Source organism: Amblyomma mixtum, chromosome 7, assembly GCF_055824585.1.
Source record: "Amblyomma mixtum isolate Tamu chromosome 7, ASM5582458v1, whole genome shotgun sequence".
NCBI classification, from domain to species: Eukaryota; Metazoa; Arthropoda; class Arachnida; order Ixodida; family Ixodidae; genus Amblyomma; species Amblyomma mixtum.
The window spans coordinates 77840954-77861792 of NC_143018.1; the positions used below are offsets into that span (position 1 = coordinate 77840954).

A 20839-nucleotide genomic window follows, 5' to 3' on the forward strand; every position below is an offset into this window, starting at 1 on the left:
CCAGTTCTGGCCGGCGGGCTGAGCGGTCTATTAAGCAGCCTCCCAGGAAGAATGAGTGGGATTGGGGATGGGGGGTACTGCCTTTGGGGAAGGACATTCTCAAAGGTAGTGGAAAATTGTGGATCTGGGCACGCCACAGGTGGTACAATCAGGAGGAAAGGTGGGGTGAAAGCATGAGAGTCGGTGGGGGGAATAAAGCAGCCTGTAATTGTGTTCAGGAAAGAAAAAACAGCGCTAAATTCTACACAAACCACACAGAAAGACGTACAGTACGGGCGCCCGTCCTGTCCGTCTTTGTGTGTGGTTTGTGTAGAATTTAGCGCTGTTTTTTTCTTTCCTGAACACAATGTCACACCAACTAGCCCAGCAAAAGGTACTGTCTGTAATTGCCGCCATGTGGCGCCGGATGAGGCTTCCTCCCTTCCCTTGCGGAGCGGGATCGGTTGTCCAGAGATGTGGACACCCCTCTAAAACCAAAAAACCAATGTTCTCAACTTGAGTATGGTAAGACAGTGCACCCTTTTAAGAAAATGAAAAGATAATGGTATTTTGACCGTAGCCCCCTATAGCAAGACAGAAGAGCGAGGAAGGTTAACGACGCAATGCCCAGTTGTCTACCATACTGGGGGGGAAGGAGGTGGGTGAGGTGTTCATAATATGCAACGTGCCCAAATTGCAGTCGACTTCATGGCGTTCTGCATCTATGCAGGCTGTCTCGATTCTGTTGACCTCCACAGCGGGTGGCTCCTTGGGTCCATGGTGAGCCACTGCACTGTGCAGAAATGCCGACGAGATCGTATACGTTTTTAAAAAGATTTTTTCTTTCCTGTGCTGTCACCCCTTGCTGGGGACTGGTTTTACTTGCTTCAGACTCCTGGTTAGCCATTACAGGCGCACTTAGAACGGTGCTTTTGGTTCACATTTTTCACTTATGCAGGCTGCTAAACAAAGCTGGATTTGCTTCATGTTACCTCCTAGTAGGCATCTTCCTTGCAAGACAAGTGGTTTTGAGAACACAGTGAGCTAGCTGTTCTCTGCCATCTACATCAGAGCAACTTTCTCATCAAAGCATCCAAATGCTTACCATTTTAATGTCAACAAAACCAGTGACACTGCCTCCCCAGTTCCTCCCAACATTAATTTCCTGGTCCGTTTCTTCTTTAGCGTGTGTGCGCATTATATTCAAATAACGCAGCGGCTGAGAAGCACGCTTTCTTTTCACGATTTACAGCTCTCGACGGCAGTCGTTCACCTCTCGTAATGTGGGCTCGCTGTTGTCACTGCAGATAAGCTTCGAGCTATTTTAAGCAGGCCCATTCAGAAAAATCAGCCCATTCCTAATGCTTTAAGAGGATTTAAAGGTACCATTAAAATAAGTCTCACATTGCTAATTTAGGCACCCATTTCTGAATAAAAAGTAATGTCTAAAAAGTTATTGAAAATGTCTACATATGAAGCTTTGAAGTCACCTACAAGCGTAGCGTGAAACCAGCTACAAGAGGACTTGTAGACATCTGTGTCTAAAGAGCTGCTTAGGTAAAACTTCTCTTCGACATCGTTTTGTTCCCAAGATGTTTTTTAGAGCGTTAGCTCTACTCGTCGCGTTTCGAGCCTCTGAGTTAGGCCAATTCCACAGATAGAATCCAAGATAGCAGCCTCCATAGCAACGACATTGTATTACAGCATTAAGCACTACTTGTCGCGTTTCAGGTGTCTGCGTTAGGTGTTAAAACGTAAATTGTAACCCAGTGGTTGCCATGGTAACCGAGGTGGTTACATAATGGAGTAAAATAACAGGCAGCAGCATGGTGCCCGAGCACCACAATTTCTAAATTTCTAAACTATGTCAATCTGGTATATATATCCCTCAGACTATCCCAAAGTCAGGCCACTTAGTCCCAACATTCGTATAAAAATAGTGGGGCAACCATTTGCCGCAGAATGTCCTGGATGGTGGCATACGAGTCTAGCTCGCGGCAGCAATTGGAAACGGCTACCTATGTTAGGTGTGTTAACGCTCGATACTTCATCCTGCCTCAGCCGCAGCCAACTTTTAGACGTCTACTAGCTCTGTTTCGTGCGAGCGCTTTTTTTTTGTGCTGGCAATTGGCCCTGCGACAAGAAAAATGCAAGTTCGTTCATGTGATAAGCATGCACAAGATCATGCACATCAAACCAGTGTGCGCTCTTTAGAAATGTTAAACTGCGGATTAAGGAGATTTCCGAATGTTCGTTGAAATACTTTGACAAAAGTGTGGTGCATTAAATAGTCTAATAGCAAGCAGTCATACTAACTTTCCAAAATTTCGAATATTCACTGTTGTCGAAGCTACGAGTACACTCCGCCAACTTTAAAAAGCACACACTTTTCACAAGCGCACACACAACCACATCAGCAGCTTATGCTAACAGCTTCCACTCCAGTATTACACAAAGTCCCCACCCCTGAGATACTAGGTTGTATTTTTGACCTTGCTTTGACAAAGACATACAGTGGCTGGCTGTCTGAAATGGGTAACACAAGAGTTACCTCTGTTTATTTCACACATCTAATACAGCCACTCTCACCCCAGAAAGTGGCATACAAAAATTGACAAAAGCAGCTCGAATGTCAGTGACCTCAAGATGATTAAAAATGGGAATCTCGCAAGGGAGGTCTGTCCAGGGAATCCCGCAAGGGAGGTCTGTCCAGAAGCCCTCCTGCAGATGAGCGTGGTTTCCGCTGGAAGTCAGCTGAACCCCTGAATTGCAGGTCGTCATAGCCATGACTGCTGCTGTAGTCCGTATTGTAACTGTCAGTAAAATCGTGACTCCTGCGTTCTCCATAGCTGTCAATTCCAAGCCTTCGATCAAAATCATCTCTCCTCTCAAAGGAATAATCTTGCTCTCGACTGTTAAATGTTGGTCCCGACTCTCCCAGCAGAGGTGGTCGTCTTGGAGCATGGTCTTCAAATGAATCACGAATAAGTGGGGCCTTATCACGCAAAAGCGGAGCATTGTCACGAAGCAGTGGGCCTTCATCCAGCAGTGGTGCCCCTTCTCTACGCAGCCGCAAGCCATCACCAAGCGGTGGTGCTCCTTCACCACGAAGCCGCAAGCCATCACCAAGCGGTGGTGCTCCTTCACCACGAAGCCGCAAGCCATCACCAAGCAGTGGTGCTCCTTCGCCACGAAGCCGCAAGCCATCACCAAGCAGTGGTGCTCCTTCCCCACGAAGCCGCAAGCCATCACCAAGCAGTGGTGCTCCTTCCCCACGAAGCCGCAAGCCATCACCAAGCAGCGACAGGCGCTCAGTTGTTCCAAAATCTTCCCTTGTTGATCGATCCCTGTCAGTGGCCATTTGCCGCTGACGGCTCAATTCCTGGCTCAAGTGATGGCTCAGCTGTTGACTAAGCTCCTGGCTGAACTCAGGTCTCGCCAAACGTTGCGAGAGCTTGCTGATTTCTAAAGCTAAGTCAAGCTGAAGTTTTGAAAACTGCTGTGATGTACCATGATGTCCATAGGCTCCCTGTTCCCTTTTAGCTTGCACAGGAGGATCCAAAAGGCCAAAGCTGCTACTGAAGGGCTCTTCGGAGGACCGCTGACTTGAGAAGGATGGTGCAGGAGTAGGCAAAACAGGGTTTCCCCATTGAGGCTGGACAGAAGGATTTTGCCATGGGCTAGGCTGACGTTGAGCAGGTGGAGCAGGTGTCCTGAAATGGCCACTGCTACTGTTAGGGGCAGGCGGCCCAGCCCAGTTCTGGCTTTCCCTTGTTGCAAATCCTTGCCGATTCGGTGCACGCTGTGCCCCGCCAGGAACTTTCTTTCCGGCTTGCGTAAAGGGAGATGGTCCGCTGCCACCCTGCAGTATGCCACAGTGATGCGAGCACAAAATGTAATGCGAGCACAAAATGGCCAATTCTACACCACCAGTTAAGATTTGTAACTGTCAAACCTTTGCAATTTGGTAGAGGGGTATGTGAATATCCTAATCATATTTCAAACACAGGGTTGGAATTCATGAGTGATTCAAACTCCGAACAGACAGTTATGTTGCTAGCCTCCGAGATCAACGATTAGTTTCAAACCTCAGGGTCTACGATGCTGAATGGCCCCATTCGTTTTGTTTCCCCTTTTCCCCCACAAAAAAGTTTTCATGAGCGACTATCTCTGACATGAGCGTGACAGCAGGCGTGACAATGAATGGATGGTCCTCTCTCCGAGAACAGCCCAATCACTTATTTCTCAGTTTCGCGCCAGCCCACAGCGGCCGGGCAGCCAGCTGACCGCTAACTTAACCCAGAGAGCACCGATTTGGACACTGACTGACACTGGTGTTTCCTACTCCCACCCAACCTTGTTTCCTCACCGCTCTGGCGCAGTTTCTTTTGCTTTCGTCCGCCTGGTTCCATTCATCTACTGCGCCGAAACTGTGCACTCGTCACGTGCCATTCATGGTTTGTGCAGTGAAGCCTCCTTATACACGACGGCACCGCTCATGATGGGTAAGACATCCTAGTGGTGCAGCTCCATCGCAACACACCGTGAAGGATGTGGCAGGCCCTTACGATTGTGGGGCGGTTCTGCTTCAATGCTCCTGACAGTATGCACACGATAAAGCATTGATGAAGACACGAAAAACTCACTGCTATGCTGTTCTCATCTAAAAATCTGGCAGCCACTGCCCAGTCTTTCACCAAATATATTTACCATGACGCAAACAGTTCTTGACAGTTTATTAAAGGTCATTCAATAATTCGACCTTTCGGAAAGTTTCAACATTTTTTGCAGCCCCTTGAGGTTCGAATTAAAGAGCTTTTACTATACTGAAAGTGTCGTGAAAACACTGCAGTTACCGTGAAAGTTTCGCTGGACTGATGCTGACACACGATTTGCATGAAAATATGCACACAAGCACTAGACTATCATTCTGCAGCATTCTTGAGCGTATAAACCATTACAGATGCTGCATCAGCATTTTAGTCATAAAAGTAGGTTCCATCAAATCTTAATTAGGACCTCCTCCGGCATAAAATTTGCTTTTCTTCACTAAAGTGATAATGCACATTATGTCACTGGCCATGTAATTGCAGCTCACTGCTACATGAGCTATAAGACATGCTCCAATTCTTGCTTTACCACATAACACGCTGCAGGCCAGTTGCTATAATGTACCATGTACTATACACTGGGAACAGTGGGACGACTTCCAGGAGCTGCAGCACGGCAATAGGTTGTGCTGAGGTCTGGTGATTAGTGTAGTGTTTGGAACACAGCTTCCTACACAATAAATATGTGTGCTATCAATGAGGCACCTTCCTACCTTTGAAGCGAGAGTGCACACTTGCGGTGAAAGCTGGTCGAGTGTTTAGCTTTGCTCTGATGTGAACCCATGTGTTATGCACCAACCACAGAACACGAGTGCAAAAATAAACAAAAAAATGTCCACCCATAAGAAGAGGCCATCAACAAGTGTAAAGATGACCAAATTTTTCACCTACCCGTTTATCTCATACAGCCATTTATTCTTCGGACATTCCATGGCTATTGCTCAGCACAATGAAGTGATTAATAAAACGATTATGCCATAAAAATGGAAATGGGTGGATCTATCAAGGACAGAAAGAAACGGCCTGGACGTGCGAGTGCCTAGAAAAAAACGTATCACTGGTGGCGACATTTTTGTATCCTCGTGCCCATTCCTGCTTGGAGAGGCGGTCGTTAGAGAATGTCCCCGGAACAGAGTTCAGATTCTTTGGCTTGATATACGTAGCAACGCTCAGGCACCCCGCAGCAACAACTGCCAGTAAAAATTCAGGGAAAGGGGGCACTTTGTTGACCTAAAGTGCGGTAAGGCGAAAGCCTTAAGCGCGGTGTTGCTGCTTGTGTCACTGATGTGTGGCTAATAAGAGTGAAACGCTGCCAGGAAGTCCACAGAGCGCCATCACCCGTTCAGTTCTACGCCTTGCTCCTCGGTAAATTTGTTTTTGAGGAAAGGAAATGTATCTGTCTCCCATATCTCGGTGGACGCCTGAACCTCTCCCTGTAACCAGAAGGGAAGAAGATGGGAGTGAACGAAGACACCATATTCACTAGACGCGCCTTTGCCTCCAAACCATCGAGCTGGCATGGCGAGCTGGCATGGTGGAGTGGTTAGCATGCTCGTCTCACACTCTGGAGACCGGGGTTCGATTTCCGAGCTCTACCAATTTCCTACTCGGTTTTATTTATTTATCTGGCCTGAATAGAAAGGTTAATTAGGCTAATTGGGTGATTAAGCAATTAACTAAACTCAGTCCCACTTACTTGGAGCATCACTATTCGATCCCTTTAATTGGTTGCATGGTTACTAGCCAAAGCACAATTGGCACCGCTTGAAATTCGCGCACTGTGGCGTCCCAACCGTTTCGACCAATTGAAAAGCGCGACGTTTCTGTCGACAACTCCTGCTCACAACGATGAGGCATTAAAGGCTTCCGCCTTAAAATTCAAAAAGAAATGCACATTGCTGGCAACTTATCAGATTAGTGGCATACACCGGGAAGCGCGCCAGCTTGTAGACACTTCCAGACGAGCATCCCTTGGTGTCAAAAATGGACGCGCCATTCCCAGTTCACTAGATGACACTGGTGACGCAGCGACGCATTTGAGCTAGTGGCTGCACACTCCAAGTACTTCTGTCCCTGATAGTAAATGGCTTTCTTTGGTTCTTTTTGGCTTCTCAGCAGCCCATCTGCAATCTCCACATCGAGATAAGATTTAAGGGAAGATGAAATTTCACTGGGTACCTCTAATTTATGTTGTTCTTTATCGCTTCTGAGCAGCCCATGTGCAACTTCCACATCGAGATAAGATTTAAAGAAAAGATGAAATTTCACTGGATACCTCTAATTTATGTTGTTCTTTTTGGCTTCTGAGCAGCCCATGTGCAATCTCCACATCGAGATAAGATTTAAAGGATAGATGAAATTTCACTGGATACCTCTAATTTATGTTGTTCTTTTTGGCTTCTGAGCAGCCCATGTGCAATCTCCACATCGAGATAAGATTTAAAGGAAAGATGAAATTTCACTGGATACCTCTAATTTATGCCTACAACAGCAATAACTGCTTACACAATGTCCACATATTGATATACTCACATAGCGAGCAAAGTTTTCGCAGTGACGATTACTTCCCAAGTGCTAGAAAGGAAGGAAAGAGAAAAGCAACCGTGAGAGAACCATTCCACTACCACACCACAAAACGCAAGCTTTCATCCTGCAGTTTCATACCTGGTTGAAATGCAATTGTGAGTTCAAGTTGACCTGACAAACATCGCACCAAAATGAACCACTTCCGTTCAATTTTTGCTGCTGCTGATTCTTCACCTTCGGTGCAGAACCTGGTAAAAAAAAAAAGAAGGAAAAAACATGCAGAGGATTACAAATTGCACATGCTCTTTTAAGGCCTGCGATCTCTTTGACCTGCACGTGCTGCAAGCAATTTCTATGCAACTTGAAGACACTTAGTCCGCACAGAATAAACAAGGAAATATGGAAAGTGACAACACAAGGATGTAGCACAACTACTGTATTTACACAGGTAATTTGGGAACTTTTTTTCCCCTAATATTAAGTCTTCAAAAAGGGAGTGTGAAAATTGAGCTGAGATTTTGCGAACACATTGTAAAAAACTCGACAAAGGTCGTAACATGCGATGTATACAGTATACTGTCGCATATACATTTCACCCCACGACTCACACCCCTCAATGGATGCTCGACAAAGGTCGAGCAAACTCGAGAAAGGTCGTAACATGCGATGTATACAGTATACTGTTGCATATACATTTCACCCCACGACTCACACCCCTCAATGGATGCTGAGATTTTGTGAACACATTGTAGAAAACTCGACAAAGGTCGTAACATGCGATGTATACAGTATACTGTTGCATATACATTTGACCTCACGACTCACACCCCTCAATGGATGCTGAGATTTTGTGAACACATTGTAGAAAACTCGACAAAGGTTGCAACGTGCGATGTATACAGTATACTGTCGCGTATACATTGACCCCACGACTCAGACCCCTCAATGGCAAAAAAAAAAAAGTTGACTCCAAATATCAGACTCATAGAACCCCCCCCCCCCCCCCCCCCCCACACTGTGCACGTCCCCGCAGGATGGCATGACTGCGCGTGCACAGCTCAAAGCAATAAACATGCAACGATACAATTTCGAAGCCAGCAGTCAGAGGCAAAAGGAGATTGTAAGGGATCGTTAGTGTATGCAGGGTCATCGGAACGCGGCTGGGAGCGCTCAAAGCGAAGCGTCTCCTTTCTCGGAACGCGGCCGCTCACGAACGCGCCAGGAAGTACGGGTGTCCCCCGCCCCGCGGTACCGATTCGCGCACGTACTGGCACGAATGTGTATTTGTGTTTGTTTTTATGTTTATTTAGTGGTAGAGAGGGTGGTTTACCTTGTTGAAGCCGGAGGGCTGGCCATGCCCTTGAAGAACCAATCATGTTAAGAGCAAAACATGATTGGAAGCTACGAAATGTGGGCCGGGCCTTTAGGGCTTTAAAACCGGGCCCCGGAGCCAGAAGCGGAGTTCTGCGCTAAGGTCAGATGCTATGCATCTTCGGCTACGCCGAGTAAGGGGCCTCCCCTAGTGTTAGCCAGTTCCACCCTTTTTTTTTGTTGTGTATCTCTTTGCCGTTTAATTTGTCTCTAGTGCCTTATATCTGTTGTAAATTGCTGTACATAAACTGTACATAAGTATTCGCCTTACCCCTGCGTCTCAATTCATCACGAGAGCGTCTCTGACGGGGCACCCCTGGTGCAGAGATCAAGCTTCAGTCTTCGAGTTACCAACCGTCTCTGGCGGTGCACCTCTGGTGCAAGGAAAGAGAACCTGTGAAACTTTACTGAGATAAAGGCGATAAAACGGCATCCTAGCGTATGACCCGGATCAGTAGCGGCAAACCAAACAGCAAACATCTCGATAGTATCGGATTCCTGCACGCTCAACTGTTTATCTGGGAAAGCGACCGCAAGCGCGAGCGAGCTGGGCAAAACGCCGTGCAATTCATTCCCTCGCCTCTTGCACTTTTCACAGCTGCACACACGGTGACATGGCCGCGCTGTTCTTACCAAGCCTGCCTTCAGCACACCCACTTGCATGCTGGTGGTCTGGCACAGCAGGGAGTGTGAAATGTGAGGGTAAAAGTTTCTTTTATAAACCCGGGTAATAAGTTAAAGGGACAGTGAGGAGAGCTCTATTAATATTTTTTTTATAGCAAAATCCGATAGTTCGGCATTTCATGGCTTTGTTGCCACTTGGCCGGCAGCGAAAGATGCATTTATTTTTGAGAAATTTGGATTCGAAGTTCGAAAAGTTTTTCCGCCGCTCAGATTCAAACTTGGGATTCTCCTATGACGACACAGGACTAAGTGACGTGAAACATGACATGCACATGACGTAACGCAGACTCCGTGATTTCTGACGGCTAGCACAGCGGCCTTGCAGCAGCCGAAATGAAAGCTACCGCCGGCCGCACGTTGAAGGCATCTATCGGCTATTGCGGCCGTCGCTACCGTCGCTTCGCTTACGTTTGCACCGGCGTTTTGCCAGCGTTACGATGGATCCTGTTCTCTAAGTCGTCAACGAAGTTCTCGCAAATAGACACCTTTAGCATACCGTGTACCTTGTTACCGTTAGCGGAATACCGGGAGCCCGCCTACCACCGGTGAGCAGGCGCTGATTGGTCCCAATGCTGCAGGCGCGCGCGTAGCTGCCGGGTACATGGCGCCATCTGGCGACGCCAAGGAGATTTGCGCATGCATTGGCTGCGCCTCAGTGATTCGTGGCTCCTCGTGTCTCAGTGTTACTAGAACCATTGGTTCTAGCAACACTGTTTTGTCCTATGACGTCGTCACGCTTGTACTTGCAAGTTTGGCCTGTGGCGGCGATACCTGTATTTTGGTTCTTGCTCTTTTCTATGTTACAAGAGCTTTGTTGTCAGTATGAGTGGCGTTTTTGTAATCAGGAGGTGGTATTCTGTCGATACAAGCCAACTTCAATTTCTCCTCAGTGTCCCTTTAAGGGTGCGCACGTTACGAGAGTAAATAAGCTAATCTATGTAACAGTTGACCCCTAAAACATGCACATTTCTTTTTTTTTTTCCTCCCTTTCCCAAGATCACTTCCCCAGGCAGACAGAGCTCAGTTACCCTGAAACCTGCCCCAGCCTTGCTGATGCCAAGTTTAAGTGTCCGATATTTTCGTAGTTGTTCTTTGTATCTTTCCATGTGCCCGTGTTAATTACACACCATTTACAATCGACATGAGAGAAAAGGGCCTTCGGACTCTTCTTTGCAGTCTGCAGTGCTCCATGGACATGCGGACGTCCCTTCTAACTCTGACTCAGTTTCATAGCACTAATTTGCATACCTCGACACCATGAGAGGCGGCTCAATCCCACTCATGTCCACTCACATCCACAACCACTCACTCAGAACTAGCACTCATGACCAATCGCACTCACTCAGAACTAGCACTCATGACCAATCGCACTCACTCAAACTAGCACTCATGACCACTCACTCATGCTTATGTTTACTCACTCTTTTCTTGTTTGCTGGCAGCGGAGGGGATGAGAAATTTACTGCTGCCGATGACTGCACTCGTGGCTTCCCTGGCACAGCCAGAGTCACAAAGATGGGGTGGTGAGCAGCTCACGCTCTGTCAGGCTATTTGGCCAATTTTCACAGTTTCAATGCTCGAAGAAAGCGGTCACTTATCATGCATATTCCATGTCCCGAACCAATGTTACGCATGTGTGCTCCCGCGCTTGTTGCTGAGACAATGAGTGCCTGTTTAGCACCACTCACCTCTACTTGTAATCACATATACTCACTCACACTCGCATCCACTCACTCGCACTCATGACCACCCATACTCAGATTCACTCACTAGCACTTACACTCACGTCCATTCACACAACCACTCACTCGCACGCACACTCATGACCACCTATACACTCACGGACGTGAGTGCGAGGCGATATGAGTGCACTAGTGAGTGAGTGTGCTGACCTATGCTAATGCGTATATGAGGGTCATCTCACACTCACATGTGCTAAGTAAAGGTTCATTTAAAAGTGCCTCTTCTAAGTAGGCTGAACTGTAACCTGCTTTGTTTTGGCTACAGTCTGCTTGCATGCCTCTCCGAAAGGGCAAACTGCTCACAAAAGCTATGATTACCTTGTTTTCCCGGAGGAGCACCTTGTGGTTTGTTTCCCAGTAGTGCACCCTGTAGCAAAGAAGAAAAAAAAGGAAAGTAAAATTTCTCTGAATTCAAAAAATGCTGGCACCCCCGGCAACTTGCGTTGAAGCATCAAAAAAAAGAGGAAACCACACAGCCGCATCAGACCTATACATTACCATGCACATTATTTGGAGGAGCAAGTTGCGTGCAGAGGCAGCACTGCACACAACTATCCATAAAAATGTAAGCAGTTTAGCAGTTTTAAGAGGAAGGCAACGTATGGTTTGTGTGTGTGTGTGTGTGTGCGCGTGTGTGCGTGCGTGCGTGCGGTGCATGCAACTGTGTGAGAGAGAGGGAGACAGAGCGAGATTAATTCAGTCCATCTTCTTGAAAAGTTCTGTGTTGTGCCCAATTCAACAATTACATTGTGGCGATGATGCTAATAAGTTGTTTATGCTAATAAGTTGTCTTGTTTTAAACGTTACTAGAAAACTAAATATGGTTGAACCCACTTATAACAAATGCACTAGCTCCACTAAAGGTGATCATTACAACAGTAATTCGCTACATCTGGCCCCAGCCTTAGCAGCATCCAAAATATTATGTATGCGTGCAAATCAGCACCTGTTTATATAAAAAAGCAAGCAATATTTGCTTTCACTATATCCTCGTTAGACCCAAGCAAAAGTTCGTCCTGTCTGCGCTCATCCAAAAAGATATATCAGGCCTGCGTGGTCCAGTGAATGCACACAAAAAAATTTGGCCACCTTAGGTCCAATAATTCTTCCCTTATGAGTTTTCTTCATGCTCTTTCCTATGGGCCTCTGGGCCTAGATAAACATGCAACAATATTTTATGGCATATATTTAGTTGAATACATGCATGACAGAATGCGTATTTAAATAAAAATTAGTACAAGAAAAATCATGGAAACGCACTAGACTTGGGAGATGTTTGGGTGCTGGGAACAGAAATCTAGTTTAGACAAATCAACCAACTTGAGAGGCTGCTCAGACCGCTCCTATTGTTTCACACTTGTTGAAAAGTTGGCTAGGTGGAACCACAGTGAGTAATTTCTGACTTCCAATGACACTTAAAAAAACAAATGTGCATTATAATGTATGCGGGGTCTGATGAGGATACAATAGAACCCCGTTCATACGTTTTTCACCGGACCGGGAAAAAAAAACGTAACAGCCGGGAAAACGTAACAGTGAGGAAAGCAACGAAAATTAATGAAAACAGTGCAGCTTTGACTTGAAACAATTTATTTCTGCAAATTGACCCTAGGTCTTTAAAAAATCGAGAATGGTGGATTGCAGTTTCTTTCGCTCGCTGGAAAGAACAACGCGTTTCTCAATAGCAAAGGCCGCATTGCTGTCAGCGTCGTTTGCGGTGCGGCCACACCGCACGTAGCAGTGCTGTGCAGTTCACGCGCTCACTGCAGTCCACGCTGAAGCGACGTTGTGCACAGCGTCAAGCACTGAAATGTTCGTAGGCTGCTCGCCGCGCTGCTCCGCGTAGGCCGCCCTGACTGCCTGCCGACTGCGTTTAGTACGTCCAGCTTTTCCTCAAGGGGAAGCGCCTTTCGCTTAAGCAACGCTATCACGCCATCAAAGCACGATAAAGATGTTGCGACCGAGAGAAGGATGAAAAGGAAATTGCACGGGCCTGCCGACTGGCTCCAGCCGAGCCACCACCGCTGTCACTTGCAGATAGAGGAGAGTTAAAAGATAAAAAGAAAGAGTGAAAGAAAAGAAAAGACGCGCGTCGCAACTGAGAAACACAGATAAGCGACCGCAGCCGCGCGCCTCCTCGTCACCACCTCCCACGATAAAGATCGCGGCATTCGGCGTTCGCGAGGCAGATAGCCATCTAGTGGCGGCCTCTCCAACTCGCGTGCGGCTTCTTGCAGCCAGTTCCGTAGCCAAGCCTGGCCAAGACTCGTCAAAAATCAAAATGCCGGTTGGCGCGCATTGCCCGGGCGGGTTCGGGGAGCCCGATTGCGACGTATCATGCGGGATCGTTTCCTCGGCTACGACGCAACAGCGGGGTTCCCAATACATTGGATCCTATGGAAGCTATGCCGGGACCCGAAGAAATCGAAGTAACAGCCGGGAAAACGCAGCAGTGAGGAACGTAACAGCGGGGTTCTACTGTATATGGGTTCTTTATAAGCTGCCGTGGCGGTCCTCAGGAGAAAACGAGGTCCATGAGGGCTGTGGTGTACTCGGGTGCCGTGGCACTGCTTACAGCTAAAGGAGGAGTGTCCTCATGATAGCATTCCATCACATGTACCACAATCTCAACACTGCTTCACTGCAATAAGTTTAACCTTGCTAACCCTTCTACTGCATTGAGGAGAACCTCGTACGCTGCTCCTCTTCCACTCGATTATGTTTGGGCAACCCTGAAAACTGTCGTTAACCTGAAAAACTTGCTCAAAACCCGAGTACACACGCTTCTTGGTGTCCATACGCATTTGAAAGCAAAACCTGACTTGTGTGGCTCGCAAGGAAATGAAACCCACTGCCGCCCGTCCAATGCACTAGTAGAATAAGGTGACGTTACCTTTCCACCTCAAATACAAGGTCAGAAACTGGCAGACTTATTTTCAAACATACAAGTTACCTGCTTAAAAGAAACATTAAGAGTGCATACAACTGCACAAACAGAATGCAATTCAAGCATTTTTTTAAATCAGATTTTTCTCCAGTATCACTTCAGCATTGCAGCTGTGGATCCTACTCTTTCCTGTCTGCATAGCTCTCTGTGCCAAGAATCCGTGCTCATTATATGGACAGTTATTCATTTGCGTGGTGAAGCCTCTTTACAAGGATGCCGTCGCTTGTGAGGAGGTTCCACTGCTATTGCATTGAAGCTGTGAAGGAGGCAGCGGAAGTCTTTATTAATGTGACAGCATTATATGCCCCATTAGCCGTCCAAAGCCGTCTATGACTTGCCGTATTTACTCGCATAATGATTGCACTTTTTCCATAAAAATGACGCAAATTTAGGGGTGCGATCCTTACACGGGGTAAATATTTTACAAAAAATTTTTGACCACTCAAAGCGCAAACAAGTTGCAGGCAGATAACCCTTATCACACGGACGTGCTACCCGCGGTTACGCCATTAAACGCGGTTATCGCGAACCAAGCTCTGTGATCTTGGTTTACGTCCTTAACCGGGAAGGTAGAGTGCGAAAACCGCACGAGCTGGCCCGCTTCAGCAACGTACTTTCTTCGCACTAAACCATGTTCCAGGAGCAACGCATAAAAATAGGCAGCAAGTATAGTGCTGCGCGACGGCGCTTTTATGCGGCCTTCGATCTCGTCCGATGGACGCAGCAACAGTGTACAACAGCAACGTCCCGCGGTGCTCAAGCTACGCAGTTTACCGCCATTACGCCGAAAAATATGGACGAGAACCGACACGTTGCGAGCCAACATAGGCAGCGGAAAGCTAGAGGCGGTGTGGCGGTGGTTCGGCAGCATGGCCGACTCGCAACAGACGGCCACCGGATGTGACGTCGGTGCAAGCTATGTAAACGCGTTTATACGGTATGTTGCGCGGCGAAATACAGTCATGAGGAGCTTTAGAATGTGCGCAATACAATTAGCCACTATCTGCGGCAATAAGTTCGTGATTTTTTCGGTGGAATTTGATTTTCCGGACTGCCAGATTTTTCGGTCGTTTTCGCGGTCCCTAGAGAGTCCGAAAAATCGGTTGCCAACTGTACATCTCTTTGTTTCACCAGAGCATGCTCAAACTGCCTACTGGCATCCTACCTTCAGCTGCATGGGCCCAGCAGACTTAATGGTACCAGCAGGCTTAACGGCACCACCTGGTCCCTTCTTCAGTTCAGCAAGCCGATCCTTGTGAACCTTCCCTTTTAAGTGCTGCACAAGACACAAAGACACGACATGAAAAAAAAACATTAACAAGCTGCACACGCACACATACACATTATGGATACACTTAAACCACTTGACCAGTGAATTGGTTGTACATGATGCTCGATTAGCATGCTACCACTGAGACCCTACACTATGAAGGGTACGACACCTCGCCCTCTGACAAACAGCAGTTACCAGTGTATGCTCTGTCTTCGAGGACTTCGTTTTTAAGGCAGAAGCCAGTAATGCCTCATCGTTGTAAGCAGGAGTTGTCGACAGAAATGTCACGCTTTTCAATTGGTCGAAATGATCGTGACGTCACAGTGCGCGAATTTCAAATGGGACCAACTGTACTTCAACTAGCAACCATGCAAACAATTAAAGGGATCGTATAGTGATGCTCCAAGTAAGTGGGAATGAGTTTAGTTAATTGCTTAATCACCCAATTAGCCTAATTAACCTTTATAATCAGGCCAGATAAATAAATAAAACCGAGCAGGGAATTGGTCGAGTTTGGGAATCGAACCCTGGTCTTCGGAGTGCGAGACGAGCATGCTAACCACCCCGCCATGCCAGCTCGATGGTTTGGAGTGAACAAAGGCCCATCTAGTGAATACAGTGTCTTCATTCACTCCCATCTTCCTCCCTTCCTGTTACAGTGAGGTTCAGGTGTCCACCGAGGTATGCAAAACAGATAAAGTTCCTTTCCTCAAAAACCAATTTACCAGTGAGCAAGGCGTACAGCCAAAAGGGCGATGGCGTTCTGTGGACTCCCTGGCAGCCTTGCAAGACGCTTTCGCGTTTCACTCTTAGAGGCGAAGCTTAACATCTTCACAGCACATCAATGACACAAGCAGCAACACCGCGCTTAAGGCTTTCGCCTCACTGCACTTTAGGTCTACAAAGTGCCCCCCTGAATTTTTGTCCCTTTAAGTGTCATGCAGGGTTTGGTCGGTGCAAGGAGGACGACATTATTTTTATTTCTTTTCGCCTCTGTTCAACTTAAAACATGTCAGCGGAGCATACCTCATCCCACTGTACTGCGGAAACTCTCACGGTGAGTGGGACAAACACTGTTCCACCTTTTTGGGTGAGGCATTTACTAGGTAGGGGGGCACCGAAAAATGGTTTAGACCAAGTATTCTGTGCTGACGAAACAATACCAGCACTAAAAGATAAAGTTCCACTTTACTCCTCCTTGCACCCAATAAGGGGTTAATTAAAGCACAGCAACTTAGCTACCAGGACTTGAAACTGCACAGACTGATTCCGTTTTTTCTACTGATTTCAAATATGCAATTTGTTTATTTCTAGCCTAATTAGTTCCTGAGATATTAATATATATCATGCCATTGTCTGCTGAAACAGAAAAAAAATGGGCCACCAGAAATTTAATTTCAATATGTGGGTAGATAATACAGTGTGTGAGGAATGCAACGCTGGAAGCAGTTTTCAGTTTTTTGTCCATGTGGACAAATGGGCTTAATAGTTAGTTTTCAAGTGAGTTAACCAGATATACAGTGCCAGAAAACACATGACACACATGAAACTAACTATTAAGCCCATTTGTCCACACAGACAAAAAACTGAAAACTGCTTCCAGCGTTGCATTCCGCACACATGGTAGTATCTACCCACATATTAAAATTAAATATCTGGTGGCCCATTTTTTTTTCTATTGTTTGAGCAGACACTGGCATGATATATATTAATATCTCAGGAACTAATTGGCCTAGAAATAAACAAATTGCATGTTTGAAATCAGCAGAAAAAAACTGAATAAGTCTGTGCAGTTTCGTTGCATTTGGTTAGTATATAAAAAAAATGCTCTAAGACCCATGTACCCCTTAAAGAAACTATGAAAAGGTTGAACATACCTCATTCCTTTGAAATTCAGAGTTGAGCCTGATATTACAGACGTCACATGACAATATCCTTTTGGCAGCAGGTTTTCCGTCTGGTGCCTTCGGCACTGCACTACCTGGAAACACCACAATGGAGCAATATTTAGTGATCTGGTTCCAAACCAGAGAGTGGAGCTCCAATCAAGGAGTTACACAGGTTAGAGGTATCACAACCGACAAAAGCGGCAAATCAAATCCTCATGCTCCTACATTACGCATTCAGCAGCACAGTAGGTGTCATTAACTCTTTCCGTACCATGGGGAAAATCAACATTTTCTGAAGGTTTCAGTACATTTTTCTTTTCTGTAAAAACTATTGCATTCAATATTTATTGCAACACCAAAAAACAGAGCTGAATAAAGGTGCTCTCTATTCATATAAGTTTAAACAACAAATTGCATGTTGCAACAAAAAAATTTCATTTACCAACAACGAGATTTTAGGAAAAAAATTGAACAAAACCTGCAAAGACACGCTTTGACTTAAAAGAAAAAAATGTTAAAAATTTTCTGAAATATGCAAAATGTTTTTTACTCTATTGGCCACTATCTGCAAAAAAAAAATCATTTCTATCTTGAATAATATTCTTGCTACAAAACAATAACTGGAAACCCTATAGCTATGCATTGGAGTGCGGCCGCCTGTGTTTCAAGGCTGGTTTCCATCATCACCGATGTCAAAACTGAATCTTCTTCAGCGGCTTGCAACATTTTCACGCTCATTGTTGCACAGGACGTCGATACAATCACTCGCAGACGAAACGGAGTCCTGACATTTGGTATGTTTTAGAGCGCAAGCACGCAGGTGAAGGCTGCCAAGCGACTTTGATGGTACCGCATCTTCGGAGCGCATTCAAAAAACGACGTTTTGTAGGGACCAAAAAAACTACATCGGAAACAAAGCTTCAGTTCTCAGGCTACAAGCCAGATGCGCATCGTGCCTGTAAGCAACACGGAAGGCTCCGAAGTCGAGCAGCGAAGGCGTCATCTGCGGGCAACATGGCGGGCAATGAGCGCAGGTCTGCGACTTCATTTCTTCGCAGTGCGTTAGAAAGTGCCCCCTCGCGGGACAAAATAAAACTACATCGGAAAGAAAACTTTTGTTCCTTGCCTACAAGCTACATCTGCAGCGTGGTTATTAGCAACCCAGAAGGTTCTGAAATCGAGGCATGAAATGATCGTTAGCGGGCTAACGATGCTCAGTGGGCATGGTAGGGAAAGAGTTAAGATCTGGTATAAAGCCACATGGTAATTAAGTTAGAGTGCAGTAATCGGCTGATGCATTACATCACTGCAGCTCTGGAGTACGGAACACAAGGACAGTCAAGAATTTCTGAAGCTAAACAACTTCAACTATAAACATGAAGTCAGTCACAAACACCCCCTAAAATATTAGTTACGCACAATCTAATCTGAAGTGGAACAGGCATATAGAAATAATGTGGGCAAAAGCACCGAGAAAACTTGGTTTTCTTAAATGCAGCTTGAAGATAGCCCCAAAAGAATGTCAGATTACAGCGTATAAATCTTTGGTTAGACCACTTCATGAATATGCTTCTGCCTTTTGGTCACCCTATCATCTATGCGATATAAAACTACTTCAGTCTGGTCAAAAAAAAAGCAATCAGATTTATTTATCACTGTTATGACTGTTTCCATCCCTTGCTGACAGGCGCATACATGACTGCATCATTCCCTTCCACAGGATTATACCTGGCACTTTATCTGTACAAGCACCAATTCAGTTCTCCAATACTTCTGCCTGCTCAACTTAGTTCCATTACAGGCATCAATTGATTCTTACAAATACCCGTTTTTTTACGGCACACTAGAGAAATGTGGAATTCACTGGATGGTTCCTTTCGTGCATTGCCGCATGACAAATTCTTCAATCAACTACAAAACCATATGTGATAGTGTGTTTATTTTTTTTGCTTTCCTTTGCACGCTTGCTGCTATACTGTGATCACTGTTTGTGTATGCACCCACTCCTGTAATGTCTTGCTCTGCGAGACAACAGTATATGTAAATAATAATAATAATAATAATAATAATAATAATAATAATAATAATAATAATAATAATAATAATAATAATAAACTACAAGCCAAACTACAAAAATGTTTTAACAAGTTTCTAATAGGACATAAGCATATTAAGCCCATTGTTTTCAGAACATAGTCTTATCATGGGTATGATGAAAAAGTTTCTTAGATGGACCTTTTTACTACTATGCTCTTCAAAATAGTTCTTTTGTGCAGTAATAACTTTTCCTCAGCACCTTTTACCTCAATTGTAAACTCCCCAGAAGTACTGCCACCCAGCAAACCAAAAACCTCTCAGAGACGTCTAGCTAGACGTCTCTGAGAGGTTTTTGGTTTGCTGGGTATCCAAGAATGAGAATCTCTTGCTTTTTTCTGGATGTCGTCCGTGGCTTTAAAATGGCATCCCCTAAGCTTGTGCTTCATCGCCAAGAAAAGGAAGTATGTAACTGCAGGCAGCCAAATCTCATAAGCAAAGAGGATGTTGGCTGTCTGTAGAGTTTCCACTCACCACAATGGGGATACCAGGACTATGCTGAAGTGTCCTTACTGTCTAACTTTCCTTATGAGCAAATTTCCACTCTTTATCATTATTATTTCATGTGACCTTTGACTCTTTCCTTGACCTTTTTTTTTTTCATCTGGACCATAATCCTTAATGCTCAAAGACACCAAGATGCACCTTAATTATTTCACCTTGACCACAGGCATGCCAAATCACATGCAAGGGCCCCCATTCCTGATCTAACAAATGTAATGCGTAAGTTAACATTAGTTAAATGTTCTAGAGAGTGCTAAATATAGGCAGTGTAACTGCACCTCTACACACAAACATAAAAACCCGTGCAACAGGGCTTCCAGTGTAGACACAGCAATGCCACTCAGTGCAGTGACATACAAAAATTCAGGGGGGCACTTTGTTGACCTAAAGTGCGGTGAGGCAAAAGCCTTAAGCGCGGTGTTGCTGCTTGTGTCACTGATGCGTTGTTTAAGATGTTAGGCTTCACCTCTAAGAGTAAAACGTGACAGCGTCTTGCAACATTGCCAGGGAGTCCATAGAACGCCATCGCCCATTCGGTTCTACGCCTTGCTCATCGGTAAATTGGTTTTTGAGGAAAGGAAATGTATCTGTCTCACATATCTCCGAGGGACACCTAAACCTCGCAGTAACGAGAAAGGAGGAAGATGAGAGCGAACTCACTAGATGCGCCTTTGTTCATTCCAAACCATCGAGCTGCCATGGCGGAGTGGTAGCATGCTCGGCGCGCACTCCGGAGACCGAGGTTTGATTCCCGAACTCGACCAATTTCTTACTTGGTTTTATTTATTTATCTGGCCTGACTAGAAAGGTTAGTTAGGCTAACTGGGTGATTTAGCAATTATTTAAACTCGGTCCCACTTACTTGGAGCATCACTATACGATCCCTTGAATTGGTTGCATGGTTACTAGCCAAAGTACAATTGGCCCCGCTTGAAATTCGCCCACTGTGACGTCACGACCGTTTCGACCAATTGAAAAGCGTGACATTTCTGTCGACAACTGCTGCTTACAACGATGAGGCATTAAAGGCTTCCGCCTTAATACTCTTAATCCCACTTCATGCACATCACACTGCTGGTAACTTTCTTGTGCAACTAGAATATCCCTGTAAATTATCACAGCAAGAGCTGTACTTGCGACATGCCCCGATGCCGAAGCGTACGACTGCTCACAACGATCACATGGCCACCTCCCACATGCGTCTTTGCTGCCTTCGTCAC

The 20839-nt window shown here is 45.7% G+C and overlaps 1 protein-coding gene across 2 annotated transcripts in view; it reads right to left on the bottom strand.

The window, feature by feature from the left end:
• Positions 1-2498: 2498 nt before the first annotated feature.
• LOC149336568 (uncharacterized) overlaps positions 2499-20839 on the bottom strand; it is a 67369-nt gene continuing 49028 nt past the window's right edge. For both annotated transcript variants that reach the window (XM_089553002.1, XM_089553001.1), the window contains exons 12-17: positions 17010-17113; positions 15025-15135; positions 11231-11279; positions 7254-7363; positions 7122-7163; positions 2499-3841 (exon numbers count right to left, since the gene is read on the bottom strand). In XM_089553002.1, coding sequence (XP_089409128.1) covers positions 2630-3841; positions 7122-7163; positions 7254-7363; positions 11231-11279; positions 15025-15135; positions 17010-17113 — 1628 coding nt within the window. In that variant the 3' untranslated portion in view covers positions 2499-2629. The remainder of the gene's footprint in view (positions 3842-7121; positions 7164-7253; positions 7364-11230; positions 11280-15024; positions 15136-17009; positions 17114-20839) is intronic.